General features: G+C 41.7%; 3 protein-coding genes across 3 annotated transcripts; 1 reads left to right on the top strand and 2 right to left on the bottom strand.

The window, feature by feature from the left end:
- Positions 1-3,577: 3,577 nt before the first annotated feature.
- LOC108049967 (protein sisterless A) lies at positions 3,578-4,406 on the bottom strand. The gene has a single exon (XM_017131396.1). The coding sequence runs from the start codon at positions 4,326-4,328 to the stop codon at positions 3,765-3,767; it is 564 nt and encodes a 187-aa protein (XP_016986885.1). The 5' UTR covers positions 4,329-4,406; the 3' UTR covers positions 3,578-3,764.
- A 2,636-nt stretch (positions 4,407-7,042) lies between these two features.
- On the bottom strand, positions 7,043-8,333 carry LOC108049951 (protein BUD31 homolog). Its single transcript, XM_017131358.1, has 2 exons — positions 8,109-8,333; positions 7,043-8,042 (listed from the first exon to the last, which is right to left on the bottom strand). Exons 1-2 carry the CDS (start codon positions 8,200-8,202, stop codon positions 7,702-7,704), a joined length of 435 nt encoding a protein of 144 aa, XP_016986847.1. The 5' UTR covers positions 8,203-8,333; the 3' UTR covers positions 7,043-7,701.
- Positions 8,334-8,419: 86 nt separating this feature from the next.
- Positions 8,420-17,346, top strand: LOC108049999 (receptor-mediated endocytosis protein 6 homolog). Its single transcript, XM_017131476.1, has 7 exons — positions 8,420-8,527; positions 11,342-11,505; positions 11,576-11,722; positions 11,794-15,569; positions 15,626-16,474; positions 16,542-16,638; positions 16,704-17,346. The coding sequence occupies exons 2-7, from the start codon at positions 11,359-11,361 to the stop codon at positions 16,842-16,844; spliced, it is 5,157 nt and encodes a 1,718-aa protein (XP_016986965.1). The 5' UTR covers positions 8,420-8,527; positions 11,342-11,358; the 3' UTR covers positions 16,845-17,346.
- Positions 17,347-17,449: the final 103 nt, after the last annotated feature.

Consider the following 17,449-nt stretch of genomic DNA (forward strand, 5'->3'; position numbering starts at 1 on the left):
AGTTCTTTAGTGACTTGGATTTATTTTTTATCTTAGCAAATATTACCTGTAAGCTGTTATATAATAATACAATTTTTTAAACAAAATATGACACCACAAATTTAAACATAACAATTCAGTTGCTCAAACAGATTTTCAAGAAATTTTATTGTTTAAAGACAACTGAATGTAATCAGTATTTTTAAGTGATTTTAAATCGCCCAATGCTCACCGCATTAATTTTTTAAATTTGTTATCAAATTTTGAACCAGGAATGTTAATTATGTGTTGTATTTCAAAACTTACTTCAGGATATTTAAACATTATTTGTTTCTTAATGATATACGAAACCTTTTGGCCCGTCTTATCTCCCACCAGTTTTTATTTTTTCATTCAGTATTGTCACTTCTATTCCTATTGTTGGGCTTTTTCATTCAATGCCAAATCAAGTCGACTCGCATGAAGGCGGAAATCTAAGGAAAGAGCAAAGGAAACTAGATGACGATTTTCCCCAGCGAGATTTTCCGCTGGTCAAGCTAAGCGGCCCAACGGTAACACAGTGGTAATATTTTATAAATTCTATTTTAAAAACTATTTAATAAATATTTTATAGGAATGTTAAAAAAAAAGTTTCCATTTTTAAATTGTAATCATAAAATTCAGTACAATAAAAAGTTGTTTGGGAAGTTTTCAATGTACATTGCCGAAACTAAAAAACATAAAAAAAGTGTTTTGCTGAAAATATAATTTTAAAAATATATCCAATATTATTAGATATATTCTGCTAAAACTATAAATGTGTAAAAACTATAAATGATATAATGGATTGTTTATTCTATAAAATACTCGATAACATTTTAAAATACCTTTGAACTTGTATACAAAATTGGGGAATATAATATTTTCGAAACATATTTTAACTAATTGTTTAAAGTATTAAAAATGTATTAGTTATATTTAATTATTACTTTCACCACTGTGCTCCTGTTTTATTGTGCGTCCGGTGAGAAAGTTTCGGGTTCAGCTCACCGTTTCCTTTTTCCCATTCATACATATAAATATATATTGATACTATATACTGAATATATGCGAGTGCCCGATAAACGCTGCCGAGTGCAGCAACAAAAACCATCAATAAACTTCGGCTTGTGTAGTTTTGAAAATGAAAAATAAATTGGAAAATTGAAAAAGCAATTCATCGCATTAGGAACGTGCACTGAATGGAGGATGGAGGTGGGAGAAGGGAGGTGGGAGGAGGGACGTCTCAAGGCGGATGTTTTGATACCGCTCCCCCGCCGACGAGTCCCATTGACAATGCGGGTTTTTATCGTCTTTGTGCCAGGTGCGTCGACTAGACAATGCGGGTCCTTGTCCAGGACTCCGCATCACGTTCCGCCTCCTAAGGACTTCTGTCCAGAGTTGCCAACACTGCTAATTTCCCCTTAAATGTGGCAGTCCTTGGGGGTCACGAACGGGAAACTGCTTCATCCTACTTGGTCCTCGTTTCCGAACAAAAAATATGAGAAAAGAAAATAAAAAGTATATTTGCACTCGCACCTCGAAAGGGTTTAGTATTAACAAAAATCTTTAAAGATTTTTAAATTTTAATAAGGTATTTTATTTTACATGAGTAGATAGTATTTAAAATTGCATCTTTGTGGCCTTTAAAAAAGATTCAGTTCCCTTTTTTAAATATGATTGTTTAGAATTGGCAATAATAATATCTACAAAATCATATACTTTAAGTTAAATTATAAAACTAACTAGTAATGTTATATGGTGTTGTCGAAGATTGTTGTTAAGCTTTCAATTTTTTAAAATGCGAAACAATGGTTAATAAAATTATGTTTATGTTTATAATTTCGGTATATTTTTGACCGACATTTATCGTTGGTAATACTGTCTGCTGCAGTTTCCCATTTTCTCCATCACCCCCCCGCCTCCATCGCCTAAGTTTTCCTTCTCATTTCTGAAATTCTTGGACCGCGTACTGCATTCAACACAAACGAGCTGAGCTTTTATGGCCAAGCGATAAAATCAAATTGAAGTTCTTTTCCGACACTTTACAAAGGAGTGAAAGGGAAAAGGAAAGTGGGTGCAACGTTTCACTCATTCAATATTATGACGAGCAGTGATGGGAAGTACAAAATATTTTTAAAATTAACACAATATTAAACAATAGTTACAAATATAAAAATAAAAATATATTATGTATGGGAAAGGTATTCATAATCTATTATTATAAACCGACAAAGAAAACCTCATTAAGAGGACATAAATGCTATAAAAATATTAAAAAAATGTTTTTTTTAACATATATATAAAATAAATATTTTCTTAAACATTATTTGTATGTTCTTGATAAAAGTGTAACCCTAGTAGGGTGTAATAAAAGTACCTTTCGCCACACTGATGACGTTGAGACCATTGTGTGCACTTGAGTGAGTGAGTGAGCGAATAAGAGTGAGACGTGCGTAGGCAAGAAGCAGCAGAAAGTTGGAAAATGCGAGGAAAATGCAAGGAAAACTGCAGCGATGAAATCATTTGTAACCTGGCACGTGAAAATGAAATTTTTGAGCGAGCATCAGCTTGAAATTCGATTGGCCATTGTGGCGGAAGGCGTTTCATACTTTCGTTTTTACATTCGTTTTATTTTCTTTCTGCATTTTTCCCCGATGTTCTGCTATTAAAAAAATTAATCCACAAATAGCCAACGACTAGAAGATACCTTCAAAAGGCAACCAATTATATTTTAAAAATTTATATAACAGAATACAAATATGTATGCGAATTTTCTAGTCTCACCCATTTATACAATGGCCAAAAGATTTATTTTTTAAGGCACAGATGCATTTAAATAGAGTTACTTTGTGTTTTTTTTGGGTAGTTAAAAATATATATTATTTTCAAATAGCTGTGTGATTCGTGGTCTCTTAAAGTTAATACCCAGCCAGAAGTATCCCTTTTTGGTAGCCCCACTAAATTTAGCCACAATCTCTTACCACACCCCTTTTAAGGCCATTACTTCCATCGCATTTGCTGCTTTTGGCAACGCAAATTGTTCGCAAGCGAGGAAGAAACGAAAATAACGTGAAACGGGGGAAGCAAAGTGCAATCATGTTGGATCAAATGAACTGAACTTAACCAAGTCGAAATGGGTGCATTGCATTGGCCCAATTTCGATGGGATTACCTTCGGCAGGGCAAGAAATCCTCGAGACTGGCCAAGCGTTAAATGCAGGATAAATATTCCCAGAGTGCCCTTCAAATATTCCAAATTCTTGTTGAGTTAACGAGTTCTCATGTTTATTTAATAATCTCAGAGTTTTTCCACGAGCTTCGCTAAAAAACTAAGTTGTACTCCCAAATGCTACATATTTTTAACCAGGTGCAGTTTTATGAAAAGACAACGAAATGTACTTACTTTTTGTAAGAATTTAAGATACAATTAATGGAATGGATCTTATAGCCGAATAAAAATTGATAGAAATGGTTTCAGTATTATCTTTTTTCCCTGTCTAGGATTTGTTTTTCTGTAAGTCGAAATTATGATTTGAATATTTTGCTAGAATTATGAAAAAAAAATGAGAACTCCGTGATTTTCCAAAATATTTCATAGTGTTTATTTAAAAATTTAATAATATGCTTAGAGTAACTAAAGTAACTAAATATAGTCAACAAGAAAAAAAAGTGGTGTGGCTAATGCTGGACTAGTCAGGGATCCGTTCCTATTCCGGTGCTTCGGATTTGTATGTGTTCGATGTAGTGTAATGGTGATTATGATGGTCAGTGCTCCATTTCCAGGCCGAAGGTGGTGCGCATCCGCTCGAGGGCGGCGGCGGGGAATCCCCGGTCGAGCAGCTGCCGCTCCGCCTGCGCGATCACATCCCGCATCGTGTCCAGCATCACGGCGCTCTTCTTCAGCTGGCCGCTGACGAACTTGTGCCGGAAGCGCAGCTTGGCCTTCTTGATCTTGTTGTTGTAGCGGGACTTGCGGCACGACTCCGCCCGCTGACGCTGTGCATCCTTGGCCTCCTTGACATCCGACCCCGAACCGGATCCCGAATTCGAGCCCTGATCCACGACAATCTCCGATTTCAACGGCGGCGGTGCTCGACGCTCCACCACAATGGGATTCTCCAGCAGCATCTGGTCCACGTAGCGCTGCTCCTCGTCGGCGTAGTGCATCTTCAGATGGTGCAGCTGCTGGGACACCAGCTCCTCGATCTGTTCCGGCTTCGATGATGACGATGATGTTGAGGCGGGCGAAGTGCTTCCGATATACGGTGCGTATACGTGACCCATGGCCGCGTAGCTCAGAGTGGGCAAGTAAAGATGACTCCGTTCCATTGCGATATGCTGATGATGATGATGATGTGTGTCTGCTCTCGACGAACTTTCAAATGCTAATGATGCCCTATCCCAATGGTCAGCCCTATTTTATACCATCTAGCAGGTAATATTACTAGGTAGCACCACCCCCAATGGATGATGGGTTATCCGCCGTTCTACCTTCATGAATGGTCAGTGGGTTTTATGATCTTGTTTGTGTCGATTTTCGGGGCACCGCCTACCTGTTTTCGGATTGGCCGACGCATCGCAGACATGTAAACAAAGGGATTAGAGGGGAAATATGGAAACATACCTCTCCACCTACCTGATGATGGGACCAAAGTTCAAAACGAAGATCAAGTGTGACCAAAATGATTCACCCAGATGATTGGGATTCACCATGGTTCAATGGTATTAACTGATAAAGTACCTAGCATTTAAATGGCTCTAGTAAAATGGTTACATTTTAGGATCATTACATCAGTAGGAAAATTTTTTTTATTAGACATGAAACAGTGTCTCAATAAGTTCTTAAGTTTCTACAAAGTAAATACATTCCCTCTCAAATTTAAATTTAATGGTACTAAACTAATAATAATATATTTGGCTATTTTAAAATATTCATAAACAATATGAATATGAATATACTTTGCAACATAATAGGAATGTATAATTGTGTATTTCTATAAAAATATGTCATTTAAACTTTTTATTAATAATATATACAATATATTCATAAATAACTAACACATTCTTCTTTGCAACAAAATTGGATTAAACAATTGTACGAAAATAAATATTTAGACTGTTCATGAAAGTGACTTAAGTTTAAGTTATACTACAATACAATAATGCTTGTGACAATAGATTTGTTAAAGGAAAAGACAACACGAATGCAAATACTTGAATGTAAATACCCTTTTATTATGCCCATCCAGTGTTTGAAACCCATAATAATCCCAAGGTTAAGTTCAGCTGGGGTTTTATCACCAACCTCACTGATTTGGCTTATCTGACCTGAAATGTCAACAAATGTTGGGAACTTGTGGAAAATCAACCTGCTGTAGCAAATATACATCCGTTCAACTGGGGGATCAGCCGGCGTTATGAGATAAGGGCCAATCTATTGGCGTTCTACCTGCAATAGTTGTTATTTTCCTACTGCGGCTAAAATACATCTGGGCGCGGTTTTCCCAATCAGGTAACCAATATTAAGGGGTCAATTTCGATAGGGACCAAAACAAGTTGCGGCTTGTTGCAGGCGATGGGAGTGGGTATTAGGATTAACCCATAAATCAGACCGCAGCTAGTGCAATAATTAATTTAACACCCATCAGAGGTTCAGCGACCTGTTAAAAAGGCATAAAAGGGTTAAATCTGTGAATTATGCCCACTAACCATTTAAAGAAGAATTTAAAAATGTTTGTAAACAAATAATTAATTACTTAAATTTTTGCTTAAGAAATTTCCAATGTATACATATATTACTTAAATGGAATTCCCCGAAATTACAGATTTATTATATAATTTTTGATAAAACTCAACCAAACTTTCCTATTTAAACTATTTTTGGTAAAAAATATTCACTTTAAAATATTAGTCACACTTTTTGATAAACCAAATTTCCAAGTGCCATCTGCTAAGAGGATTGGAAATATATTACGAAAGTTCGTAAAAAGTTTCATCCCTTTCAGTCGCCAACTTCGTTTCCATTTAACCCATTTTTATTATTAACTTCGATGGTCAAAACGCCATATGCCACACCATATTTTATTTGACCCCAAATGTGCCACTCGAATTACATAAATCGCTTAAATAACTCCGCTGGATAATTGGCAAAACAATTGAGTATTTTTAGTGGCCGAAAGCAGTTTTAATTCGAAATCTCTCATTCAGCCAGATGGGGGCAAGCTGTCATCGGCAGAAGGACAATAATTTTCAATTTTTCCCATTTTCCATTCACCATTATCCATTTTCAATGTGAACAATAAAATCGACGCCGCTGCGTTTGGGTGGCAAATGAGAAAATATGCAGACAAGTATAATTAAAAAACCATTTATAATCATTTTCGACCAAATCCCAGTTGACCGACCCCCACTATTTCGTCCAAAACCCCGCAGGAGCACTTGAAGCCTGACAATTTTCCAGCTCGAGGAGAGTGAAATAAAATAGAACAAGGCATGGCTAATTTGGTATACCGAAGTTTTAAATACCCTTGATGTTTGTCAATATCTTATCTGAGCTGGAAAATTTTAATTGTTCGTAGATATCTTTAGCTATTTATATATATAACAAATATATTTTAAATATTTTATAGCCATGACCAACAAAAAGTGTTGTACCCTCAGCAAGAGTATTTTAAATCGAGGAGCCAGCGACCATAAATACACGCACATGAAGGAGACTCCGCCGCATCCCACATCCCAAACGACATTGAGTTTGAATTATGTCAGCGCAGCAATAAATTGTCCAAGGCATTAAATTAAAATATATGTATAGTAGATATCGGTTAAAGGGAAACTGCAAAAAAAAGCATTAGGAGGACGTATAAATTTCAATTGCTTATTTTACTATTCTATTCTGTTGGTCGAAATAAATCCAATTATTTGTATTACTTTGCTTTCAAGAACCTAGTTTTATTAAACCCATTAAATAAAAATGTTTTTTTGTACTTGAATTTAAGTAAAGAAATTGCTTTTGGATACTCATCGGAATAATTTATACATATCAGTTTATGTGGCAAAGCTGTTTTATTAACTTCTCTTAACGATTCGAATTTTTCTAAGCTAGGATTAAAAAATCTTATATTTACTCTAGTGAACTTAAAATATATGCGAGATAATTCACATTTATAAATTTACGTACAAATATTTGTAGAAGAAATGGAATTTTTTCAAATGCTATATTCCCTTGAAATTCTATTGAAAATGTTATATAAAGTTGTGTACTTGTAGATATCCCTAAACAAGATACTATATTCCCAAACAAATAGTCTATTAATTATTATCGACTGTTCGTCAAGGATTTGCGATAATTTACAACATTTATAAGCAGGAATGAAGTACAATTTTCATTATAAATATACTACAAATTTTTATTTTTGAATAATTATTTGTAAAAAAAAAGATTGTTAACTGATCCTTATAAACCCCTTAATATGTGGAGTCTCTTGTGATATTTAACAGCATTTAGTTTTGGCGCCTTGTCATTTACACAATTGTTTTATTGCAGCGGCTTACAAATGTTTTGCATGTTTTTAAATATATTTGTGGCTTGTATTAAAAGGTATTTACATACTATGGAGAAACCAGGCGGAATCTAGAATGGAACCTACTGAGCTATGTGAGGATGGTGGTGTATCATAGATCATGTACATGGTCTATATGGGATCTATCCAGAACAGCCGCGACATCCGCAGTGGACGCACTCGACGATGCGACCCTCCTCCAGCTTGGATTTGGGCACGCGGCAGATGCAGTTCGTCCCGAAGTTGGTGTCCCTCGTCTGGATGCAGCGCAGGCAGCAGAGGTTCTCGTATCCCGATTTCTTCCACTTGGCAATCAGATTGCCATCGGCAATCTTCTCCTTTAGACAATAGTCGTACAGTTCCCGGCTAATGGCCTTACGGCGATAGAACAGATCGTATATATAGCGCGTCTTCTGGTGGTGGATCTTGAAAATGGGCCACAGTGATTCCGTAATGCGTTTGCCCTCATGCGGTTCCGTTTCGGCTGTTCAAAAAACAAATATATTCAATAGTTAAATATGTTTTTCAAGAGAAGCCACGCTTGTTTTACCCTCGCGCATTTTTTGCTCCAGTTCCTCGAGTGTGGGTTCTATTAGTTCCCAGCCATCTGGCGGAGGTTTACGACTACGGCGCACCTTGGGCATCTTAAATATGCCAATTAATTACTTTAAAACTTTTAAATTTCTCTTTTACAACGCAAGTTTCTGGAAATTTGTTTTAAAATTAAATTACTGAACAGCTGTGACCTTAGCTATGACACTCTAAACCAGTGTTGGCCAACGGCCCGCACGCATATCGAGTGCCGACTATCGATAGTCTTGGCCCAAACCGATAGCAGTTAATTGTTTTTGTTGTTTTCCTTTTTGGAGACGCGTGTGTGTGTTTTGCCCGTGTGATAATTTATTTATTTTCCCGTTCCGTTTGTTTATGCACTTTAATTTAAGTTAAGCTCTTAGCACAGGCGCAGGAGTAAGTAAAAATTGCGAAAAAAAAGGATAAACAATTAAATAGTAGAAGTGAATGCGCAAAAGTGCTGTGTGTGTGTGTGTGTCTGTGCGTAAGTGTGTAACACTTAACAAATTGTTCAAAAACCAAGACTTTCATTCATAAAAACACAACAACAAAAAGTGGGGTGGCAAAAGAAGGCGAGAGAAGAAAGATGTGGAGGAGAGAAGAAGGAGCAACAACAACACCAACAACATTTTAACCTTCGCTTATTGTTAGCTCCATCTTGCTCGCACACACATACTCCCGCAATTAGCGCCCACATAACGGACCTACGCTTTGGTTTTACTTTTCATTTTTGTTACTTGTTTATATTGTGCTTTGTTTTTTGTGCAATTCTCCCTTTATTTCGAGTGCTTGGCACAACAAATAACGAAATAAACTAAACTATTAAAGCACCCACACAACTGCAAATCCACCCCCCAATTTCCACTGTGTTTGTGTGAGTGTAATGAGCGCAACAAATCAGATTTGTTTTGTTTTTCTTTTTGCACATTCCTCACTGTTTTTATTTGTTCACTACATATCCAAAAACAGTCACCGTCAATAAACAATATTCCCAACCTATTGTTTATCTTAAAAGAAGCCCAAAGACTTTCACACACTTATCGATAAGATAAAATTAAAAGCAAATAGAATTGCTCATAGACAATCTTACTAACTAAATGCAACAGCTGACGTCAAAATAATGGTGCTAAAAAGTTTTCAGCTGGCTCTTTTCTCAGTAACTTTTAAAGTTTTATAATTAGTTGGCTTACTTGGCATTCTTGTTGAGCTTTAATATTTGATTGAGCGCACTCCAGGTGGCTTTTTTCGCATACAATGTTTAAAAAAACATTGTTTTTAGTTCTTTTGCTATATCATTTCAAGGAAAAATGTTTTTTATACAGAAAACCAAAATGATTTCATATTATATTAGTCATTGGTTTTTTTTATTTATTTGTATTGCGCTATATTAAAGTGTTTGTGGTTTTTCCCCTTAAACTTACTGTGCCCATTACAACATTGTCCCCGCATTTGTTTGGTTTCTGGCAAACTATTATTTTGACCGTCACTGTACCTGCACAACAAATAGCCGTTAATTGAGGCGCAAATATTTGTTGCTGTCTCCTCTCTTTGGGGGAGTCGTGGGAGCGGGATGGAGGATCGAGTGACAGGGCATTGGCTTCGTAATTGACGTCTGCCCTTGACCAAGGCCTAAAAACAAAAGCCGAGGCACTGAAATCGAAACCGTGATTACAAACAAAACCATTTTCCGTGCCACATTTAACCCATTTCAACAGCGAACATCTAAAGATTTTTGGACGGTTTTGAATTGCTCTTTTGCACATACAAGCAGTGAAGATCGGTTATAAAGAACTACAGTGCTCGCTCCAAACTGTTAACTAAAATTCGAGAGTTTTTAATGTAAAGTTGTGACATCACTTGTTTAAACTTTTATATAACCGAGGGTTCTCTCTTGACAAAGCACTATTTATATTTAAACAACAAATACACTTTTATTTGAAAAACAATTGGGATATTTTTTTGATAAATTGAACATGGGAAATGTGTTGTAACAGATTTTCAAATACATATCTGACTAAAATTGTTATGTTAAATAAAGCGAAAGGGACATTTCAAATATTTCTTGTTAGCCAATATGAACTGTATTCGAGTGATCCCAATTAGAGCTGAGCTCGTGATACGATTTCCCATACGTTTTCAGACGTCATAGGTGCAAACAATGGGAAATAAGGTCAGGCTATAGGGACTTTCAGAGAATTAAGTACAAAGAAGTTCGAAACCACACCTAAATGAATTAATCACGATTTTAGCACACCCATCTCATCCACTTAGTAGTGACTTTAATCGCTTTTCACAAATAGTTGTATGACTCTAAACGCTTAAACATTTAATAAAAACAATTAAAGTAAAAAAGGTAATATAGACCGAATTCTACAAAAATTTCAAAATAAACATACTAATGCATTTCGCATTCAAACGATTTGGGAGCTTTCGCCTATTTTAAAATCAATTTGGCTTTAAATCCCCATTGCCATCCATTAAGTGTTAAATATTTATGTTCATCAATTAACTGGCGCCCAGCCATTAAACTAGCTGACGGCTTGGGATCTATTTGAGACCAGTAACAAACTGATATCAAATGTCATACATTCCCATAAATAATGCAAAGCAATTTAAATTGCGCCAATGCGCAGTATTGAAGGCAGTGGAAATGGGAAAAACGGATGGGAAAATGATTGCAACTGAGAATAAAAAATAAGCTGAATTCGCAGTTCAAATGACAGAGAAGATTGATTGATACACGCGGAACCCGATTCTCCCTAAATTTAAACTTATATTTGATTTAATTGAAAAATGAATAAATACATTATTTAATTGGGGCATATCAAATGCAGTTCAGAGAATATTTTAGTTTCTGGAAATTTCTGGATTTATATAAAGGCATTGTATATTTACGGAAATTGATAAACGATTGAACTATTGTTCTATACTGAAATAAATCCAAGAAAATGAGTTTAAAGCAGAAATAGAAAATAATTCGCATTTATTTTAAGTAGACTACTCGATGGTTAACTTGTCGTATCGTTACATGCAAAATTTAAACGTACATAGGTATTAAAAGAATTTGCTGGGTACCCTATGGTAATGGCTATAAAATATAGCACTGCGATATAAAATAAAATTAAAAAAAAAATTATAAGAATTTAATTGAGGAGTTCCCCATTATTAAATTTCGATAATAACCCAATGTTAAATGCTTTCGTTTTCCAGCCAGCAACGGCTACACCATGGAGCCACCAGCTGCTGGCAATCTGCTGGAAATCATGGACCTGGCCCGCACCCTTCGCCAGGAGCAGCTCTTCATCCAGCAGGAACAGTTGGCCTTTTCCCAACTCACTGGGGCCTTGGAAACCAACGCAGGGACCATAACCAAGGTAGGTTTTTTGATGGGTGCTATCTAAAGAATTGATTACAATAGTGATTTATATTCCTACCTTCTCGTAGTTGGCCTTTGTGTGTGCCCAGCAGCGGCAGATCCTCAATGAGCTTCTCCTGGCCCGAACGGATCACGATCCGCTGCTCTCCTGCCGCAGAGCAAGTGCCTACGACAGTGCCCAGTTCATGGACGCCAAGCAGTTGCTGCCCTATGAGGTGAGGATTGGGAGGGGTTTTAAGTGATCTACGAAATATACGATTACAGTCCTTATTATCCTCGTTTCCAGCACGCCTTGGCCTACGAGGATCTGTTCAACTACCTGTATAATACACCCTATTTGTTGGCCCTTTCCCTGGCCACCGCGGATCGTTTATCCCTGCTTTCGGCCAACCAACTCGGCCAGATTATCAATACCATAGCCACAGGTCTGTATGGCAATGCCATCAACACCAAGGATGTGGAACTGCTGCTTAAACTGTTGCGGGAACTGATCGAAATCCAATTGCTGACCAGCGAACAGCCCAGGCGTTTGCTGAGGACCAATAGCAGCTCCTTTGCCCGACTGTATCAGCGATTGGTGGAGAGCCTGTTCTCGGCAAGGATATTCCTGACCGCCGCCCTGCATGCCCCGCTGATGGGTGTGCTAAGTGAGCACGAGATTTGGCTGGATCTGGATCCTCACAAGCTAATGCAGACCTTTACGACGAAAGAGCGGGAGAAGCGCTTTGGTCGGGAGGGCGATGAGGAGTACCAGCGGAATGTGGCCCGATTCCATGCAGAAACGCTGGGAAAATTGCACTCACATGTCCAGGTGTTTGTGAGAAGTCTTCAGCAGAGTTGGGCGCTATTTCCCAGTTCCCTAAGATGGCTGTTCCAAACACTGAGTCAGCAGCTTCGTCAGACGCAGCGCCACGAGGAACAGGAGATCCGGCAGTTGCTCACCGATTTGGTATTCACACATTTCATTTCACCAGCGATTGCCAGTGCTGATCTCCTGGGCATCATCGATGTAAACGTGAGCGAACGGATGCGGCACAATCTCAATCAGATTGTGAGGTTGCTCCAACGACTGGCACTTAACGATGAGGATAGCGAACTGGTGCAGTTGATGGACCTGCTGATGCTGGGACAGACGGGCGAGGATGTGGTGGCCATACTGCCGCAACAAAGTGACTTTGAGCGTGCCCAATTGGCCATCAATCAGAGGGAACTGGCGCAGCTTGTGGAGTTCTTTCGGTTGCTAACTGCCAGAGAGGAATACGATATATCCGTCGAGGAGAGGCAGCGATTGCAGAGGATTCTCAGCAGGATACCGAAGCAACAACAGCAGCAGCCGCCAGTGCCCCAGGATGTGCCCGATTCCCGAGAAAGTCCCGAGAAGAGCAAAAAAAGCAACAAGAGTCTGATGAGCCTGGGCAAGGCCACCAAAATGAAGCTGGCCAAAGGCATGAGTTTCAGCAGTGGCAGTAGTAGTAACCACAATCCTCCCCTTCCAGTGGAGCCTCTTACCAATGGCCAGGCTAACACGTCGAATGGCAGCGGAGGATTAGGAGCAGATCTCGAGCAGTGTTCCTCGCACAGCGGCAGCAACACCAGCTTGAGTTCCTGCGGAGCCAACATCCAGACAACGAATGATCCTCTGGACATGTCCGTTTGCTCCGATCCCGTTCTCGTATTTAGCATCTATAATGCGGCAGCCAAAAGTAAACTGAAGCCCCTGACGGAGGAGGAGGTCTTGAAGATGAACTGCATCGGTCAGGATGCCAGTAATCTGCTGCCAGCGGTAGTTACCACAGCTCCCTTGGCTCCGTCTTCGAACAACGATGATGTGAGCAGCCTTGAGGCCATGAGGAGACCGCAGGATGATGCCTCGATAGGGAACTCGGATAATCTGGAGGCCATCAGTGAGGCGGCACATTCCGTGGCCAGTTCGCTGGACCTGGAGGAGCAGCAGGAGCGAGATGTCCATGAAAACGAGGACAACCTATCCGATATGGTTTCAGCGAATGTTTCGGGCAGGGGAACACCCAACATCAGTGGCCGGGATACACCGTCTTCGCAAGTGACCGATGGCGATGGCGCTGGCGGGGATTTGGCCCACCACCATGGCGTCCATGCCCGAGTGGCGGCCAATCCGCAAATGCAAAAGATGCTGCTTTCCAAGGCTAGATCCGACATCGAGGACAAGTTCTGCAAATTCGAGCTGAAAAAGTTCGAGGGGGACGAGAATGTGAGCATCATTTCGGACACCTGGTCCACGGATGTGCTGGCCTCGGACTCGGAGAACACTCTGGACGCCACCGTGAGCGAGCGCGGTGACAGGGACAGGAATTTCTCCACTCCCCTGATACCCTCCGCCGTCGTCCTGCCGGGTGATAACAACTTTGTGGTCGAGGCATTGGCCAGAGCTGGCCGAGTTCCGGGCGTCCACGGGCCCCAGTTGGACGCCTCGGATCAGCGATCGGAGAGCAATTGGAGCACTGATGTCCTGGCCAGCGATTCAGAGAAGTTGGCTGAAATAGATACAGACGATAATGTTTCCATTACGGCCAAGTCGGATACGGCGGCGCCATTGGCTGCGGTCCTGGACGACGACGATGAGGATGAGCAGACGCCGGGCAGCAGTGGCGATGGCGAACCCGATCCGGATCGGGGAAATGGAAGCGAGCGAAGCCAGGAGGATTCAGCCTTCTTCGATGCAGTCAACTCCTATGATGATGCCAATCTATACCATGGAGCTTCTTCACTGGCCAGAAGCTCGGTGCGGACCAGCTACCATGTGCTGGGCGGCGAGAGTAGCTTCCAGCAGCAGTACAAGTGCAGTGGAGCCGACTCCAGCGGCCGTAAGACCACCCCGCTCATGGGCACCTCCTGCATGCGTCGCCAAACTTCCGCGGAGAGCAGCATTAGTAATCAAAGCCTGAACCTAGAGGAACCGCCGCCCCCTATGGGCAAGCACCATCATCACCACCGGGAGCACCACCATCGCGACCATCATCATCACCATCGAGAGAGGGAGAGGGAGAGGTCGGCCCTCAAGAAGAAGAAACACCAGCAGCAGGAGAAGGAGCATCGGGATCTCATCGATTTCAGCGACTGCAGCGAGGACAAGGAAGAACTGGCGAGAAATAGGGAATCGGAGCAGCCGCCAGGCTTGGTCCAGCAGCTTCTGGATATGTTCAACCAGGATGAACAGGTCGGAGGAGTTGGGAACTCGTCACCCAATGTAGAGCATCGACGCATCTCGATAGAGCAACGATCAGCCATCATCGATGGCCGACGCAATGGCATCCTGGCGGGCAGTATGCGGCGCCATCAGAGCTTGAACTATGAGAATCACGAGATTATGCTGAACTCCATGTTGCCCAAAACTGATGATGACAAGCAGGAGATGCTGCTGTGTGTGCAGACCCAGCAGTTGCAGCTGGAGGAGCGAAGAGGCTCAGGTGGATTGAGGCCAGAGGCGGAGGCATCTGGCGGCGCGGCAGCAGCAGCAGCTGGAGGATCGGGCTTGAAGCCACCCACCAAAGCCACTGGAGCCATACCAAAGAGCATTAGTTTCGATGCCAGTGCGGACAAGGAGAAGCAGCCGTATCATCGGGACAGGGAGAGGGATCGAGAAAGGGACAGAGAGCGAGAACGCGATCGAGAAAGAGATCGCGAGCGGGATCGGGAGCGAGATCGGGATAGGGATCGAGATCGGGAGCGAGAGCACCACGGCGCTGGCATTTTCAACAAACTGAAGCAGGGAATCTTCAAGAATCGCCGGGGAACAAGTGCCAAGGGTCAAAGTAACCCCAATAATCAGCCCAATCCGGTGGCCACCACTTCCAATGCCCAAACGGATAGCCGCAGCGTTAGCTTCGATCCCAGTGCCGGATGCGATAATTTCGGCACCCACTACTGTGATACGAGCGAGGACATCTTGGCCAAGTACCGCCGCAAGGTGAGCAGTTCCAGCGAGGCGACCAACTCGGATTCCACGGGCAATGGCCATGGAGGAGTAGGGTCGGCGGGCGCCGGAGGAGCGGCTGCCCATCTGCACAAGCACATGAATGGAGGGTGAGTAAATGGGGTTCCCGCTACTTAATCATCTTAACCATTTATAAACTTTGCAGTCAAATCCCTGGCGTGGCTTTTGGCAGTGTAAAGCAGAAGCTCCGAACGGTGCTGTCTCGGACGGATCTGCATAGCGGCGATTTCCGGCAGACCTCGGCCACGACCACCACGATGGCCACACCGCTGCAAATCTATCTGCAGATCCAGCTGGCGCAGTGCATAAGCCTGCAGAGACTACCCCAAATCTCGCACGTGGCCGAGGCACTGCGTTGTTTGGCCCAACTGGAGCGCCCACAACATGGCCAGCTGCTGGCCGAACTGCAACGGGATCTTGAGCGAAGGCAGAGCTACCTGCAGTACCTGATGCGACACAGGCAACAGCTCCTGCTCCGGTCGGAGCAACTGGAGCAGCTGGAGGCGCGGTTGCGTGGCGAAGCGCGTAGTAGCCAGAGATGCTTGTTGCAGGCTCTGGTCAGGATGTATCTGACCTGGACACGCCAGCAGGAGAAGCTGGAGCAGTTCCAAACAGAGTTTGGCCAGCTGCGAGCCAGCGATGAACGTGTCGAGCTCACCGAGGAGTTCGTGGAGTCCCTGCTGCAAGAGCTGCGCTCCAGTGCGGATCTCCAGGACGAGTGGCAGGTCGATGCGGCACGCGTGGCCATCGAAAGGATGCTGCTGGAGCAGATGTACGAGCAGGTGATGTTCCCCAACGAGGATGCCGATGTATCGCGAGACGAGGTACTCTCCGCTCACATTGGAAAACTCCAGCGGTTCGTGCATCCCGCCCATCCGGCATTGTGCATCGCCCAGGAGTATCTGGGCGAGGCTCCATGGACGTTTGCCCAGCAGCAGCTGTGCCACATGACCGCCTACAAGACGCCGCGCGAGAAGCTGCAATGCATCATCAAGTGAGTATTGTGTGCTTAATGATTTTCCATATATTTTATTAATGTTACTTTATTATAAACCATGCAGCTGCATTTCGAGCATCATGAGCCTGCTGCGAATGTCCAGTGGTCGTGTGCCCGCTGCGGATGACCTGCTGCCCGTGCTTATATACGTGGTGATAATGGTGAGTGACCCCTGGAAACCATTCCAAGTCGATTAACTACATTAATAAACTACCTTGTTCCACAGGCCAATCCCCCCTATCTGCTGTCCACCGTGGAGTATATCAGCTGTTTTCTGGGCAAGAAGCTCGAGGGCGAGGACGAGTTCTATTGGACGCTCTTCGGATCCGTGGTGAAGTTCATCAAGACCATGGACTATCTGGACTAGCGATATTTGTTTAGGGCTTAGGTGGCTGTATATGTAGATTTGTTTAGCGCTTTGTTGTACGCATTACACCTATCCCACTCTTCTACTCGATATTTTCTATATTTATATGTATATCTTTGTCTGATATTTGTGTAAAAATTTGTTAAACCCTAGTCTAAGTCCTAAACTGCGGCAGATGAGACATAATCCAATCCATCTGTGTATATGACACTACACGTAGAAAGTCAAAGCGATCCGAAGCAGGAATCAATGAGAAAAGCCAATGCTGAAGAAGAGATCTAGTTTTAGGTTAACATTGAACGCTAGGAGGCCTCGCCTTATGGATATCCATGATATATAGTGAACTAGAGAACATATTCTTCTATTTATATATACACGTACATAGATATATGCATGTTTATCGGATCGGTCTAGCCACTGTCATAAGTATGTTTCGGAAACGAACTGCAACTTAATATTCCTTATTGTGTAACACAAAATAAAAAACCAATATAATTTCAAATTGTTTAATTGTATATAATTTTAAATTATTTTCAAAACGCAGGTTCATCTTGGTTAAACGAGCTAAATATTATATTAAAATCCAGAGCCTAAAGATTTTATTT

This window comes from Drosophila rhopaloa, unplaced genomic scaffold, assembly GCF_018152115.1.
Source record: "Drosophila rhopaloa isolate 14029-0021.01 unplaced genomic scaffold, ASM1815211v1 contig_3, whole genome shotgun sequence".
Lineage (NCBI taxonomy): Eukaryota > Metazoa > Arthropoda > Insecta > Diptera > Drosophilidae > Drosophila > Drosophila rhopaloa.